At 33.2% G+C, this 1649-nt stretch overlaps 1 protein-coding gene across 1 annotated transcript in view; it reads right to left on the reverse strand.

The window, feature by feature from the left end:
• Nucleotides 1-501, reverse strand: part of LOC105306764 (NKG2-A/NKG2-B type II integral membrane protein-like) — a 60409-nt gene extending 59908 nt beyond the window's left edge. The window contains exon 1 of the mRNA XM_023524289.1: nucleotides 286-501. Within this exon, the coding sequence (XP_023380057.1) occupies nucleotides 286-472 (187 nt within the window). The 5' untranslated portion in view covers nucleotides 473-501. The remainder of the gene's footprint in view (nucleotides 1-285) is intronic.
• Between the last annotated feature and the right edge of the window lie 1148 nt (nucleotides 502-1649).

Consider the following 1649-nt stretch of genomic DNA (forward strand, 5'->3'; position numbering starts at 1 on the left):
TGGACCCCCAAAACGATATCTACCATTGTAATCTTCCGCTCAGAAACACCACTGCATTTTCAGGATATATGATGCCCCATGAGTTGTTGGTCAAAGACTGCACCTTACAATGATACCTGAATAAAATTACTCCTGAGAATTCATGTTAGAATATTGTATTCCAACTTCAAGTTCTGATCCTCACAAATGAAAAATGTGAGTCTATCTCCTATTCTCTCCTCACATCTCTGCAACCCAACTACACATCCTGGAACAGTTATACTGTGTATCTGTTAAATGTTTTACCTTTGCAGTGGTATTTCTCATCATTCCCTTGAAGATCCTGAGAAGCATCTTGAAGGTTTAATTCTGCGTAGGCTATCTCCTGCTCACTTACTGAAATGGAGCTTTTCGTGCCCTTAGGTTTTAGTTGCTGTCCCTTTGAATACTTGGCCACATTCAGTTCTGCATAGGCTACGCCTTGGTTACTCATCTCTGCAGCTGAGTGGTGTCCAGGACTGTGCTGTGAGGTAAGTGTACTTAAGAATAAATGGTATATGCACTAACCAAGATGCCTAGCAGAGTAAAACTGGGTGGAGTAAAGGGTGAGTATTGGGCTCATTTCCCAGTTGAAAAAACTAAAGGTCATGTTCTAAAACCCTTAGAGCTTTAAGTAATTGTCTCATGATTAAATACATTTTTTTAAAGATATTTTACATTTGAGAATATATGATTAGTCGGAGCACTGAAAAGTGATAAATTAATGAGAAATAAAGACGTTCACAAATAATAAATTCCTCACTATAAGTCAGACTCTACAGAAATATTTTAACACCACTAGCATGTCTGTATTAAAAATTTAAATTCTATATTCAAAAAAAGGGATCATAATATTTATGATAATTCTGAAATCCAGTAAGGTTAAAGACTGAGTGCTCAAAGAAGAGGGATTAGCAGTGTTGACACATATGGTCATTCCTGCACTAAATTAAATTTATTTGGTGACTTATAGTTATTTAGTAAAGAGAATGAGTTGTTATCAAATGATCTTTTATTTTGAATGATTGTGAAGTTATGAGAAATTATTACAATTTTAAAGAAATATTTTATATGTTGAAAAACACTACAGACACACGAAGTCAAAACCTTAACAATACTGACATACAAACAAAAACAAAATTGTTAAGATATTTCTGTAACACAAGAAACTGGCATTTGATTGAAAGGAAAAGATATAAAGCTATGTAATAATAAATGAACGCGTACATTATTTATAGAAGAACACTGTTGCTTCACACTTCCAAAATGAACCTCTGGATGTCAAGTCAGTGAGCCTAGCTTTGGTTTTGTGAGCAATGGTAATGACTCGAACAATGTAATTTAATAATTCAGTCAATGGGCTCTGTGGTCTCTGAGTTCTAGAATAAATCCAGCTTTGAAATTTATAATATATGATCTTTAAATAGTCCCTTGGTGTCTGGCTACTTAATTTACTAACGAAACGTGGAAACAAAAATATGTAGATATAATGCATGTAAGACAATTAATATATAATATGGCTTTTATAAACTCTCAATAATGAGTTATGATGATTACTATTCTAACAAATTATCATATTATTATTTCTAATTCATATCAGTTAGACCCAGTACAGAATTCATTAGACAAGA

Source organism: Pteropus vampyrus, unplaced genomic scaffold (assembly GCF_000151845.1).
Source record: "Pteropus vampyrus isolate Shadow unplaced genomic scaffold, Pvam_2.0 Scaffold460, whole genome shotgun sequence".
NCBI classification, from domain to species: Eukaryota; Metazoa; Chordata; class Mammalia; order Chiroptera; family Pteropodidae; genus Pteropus; species Pteropus vampyrus.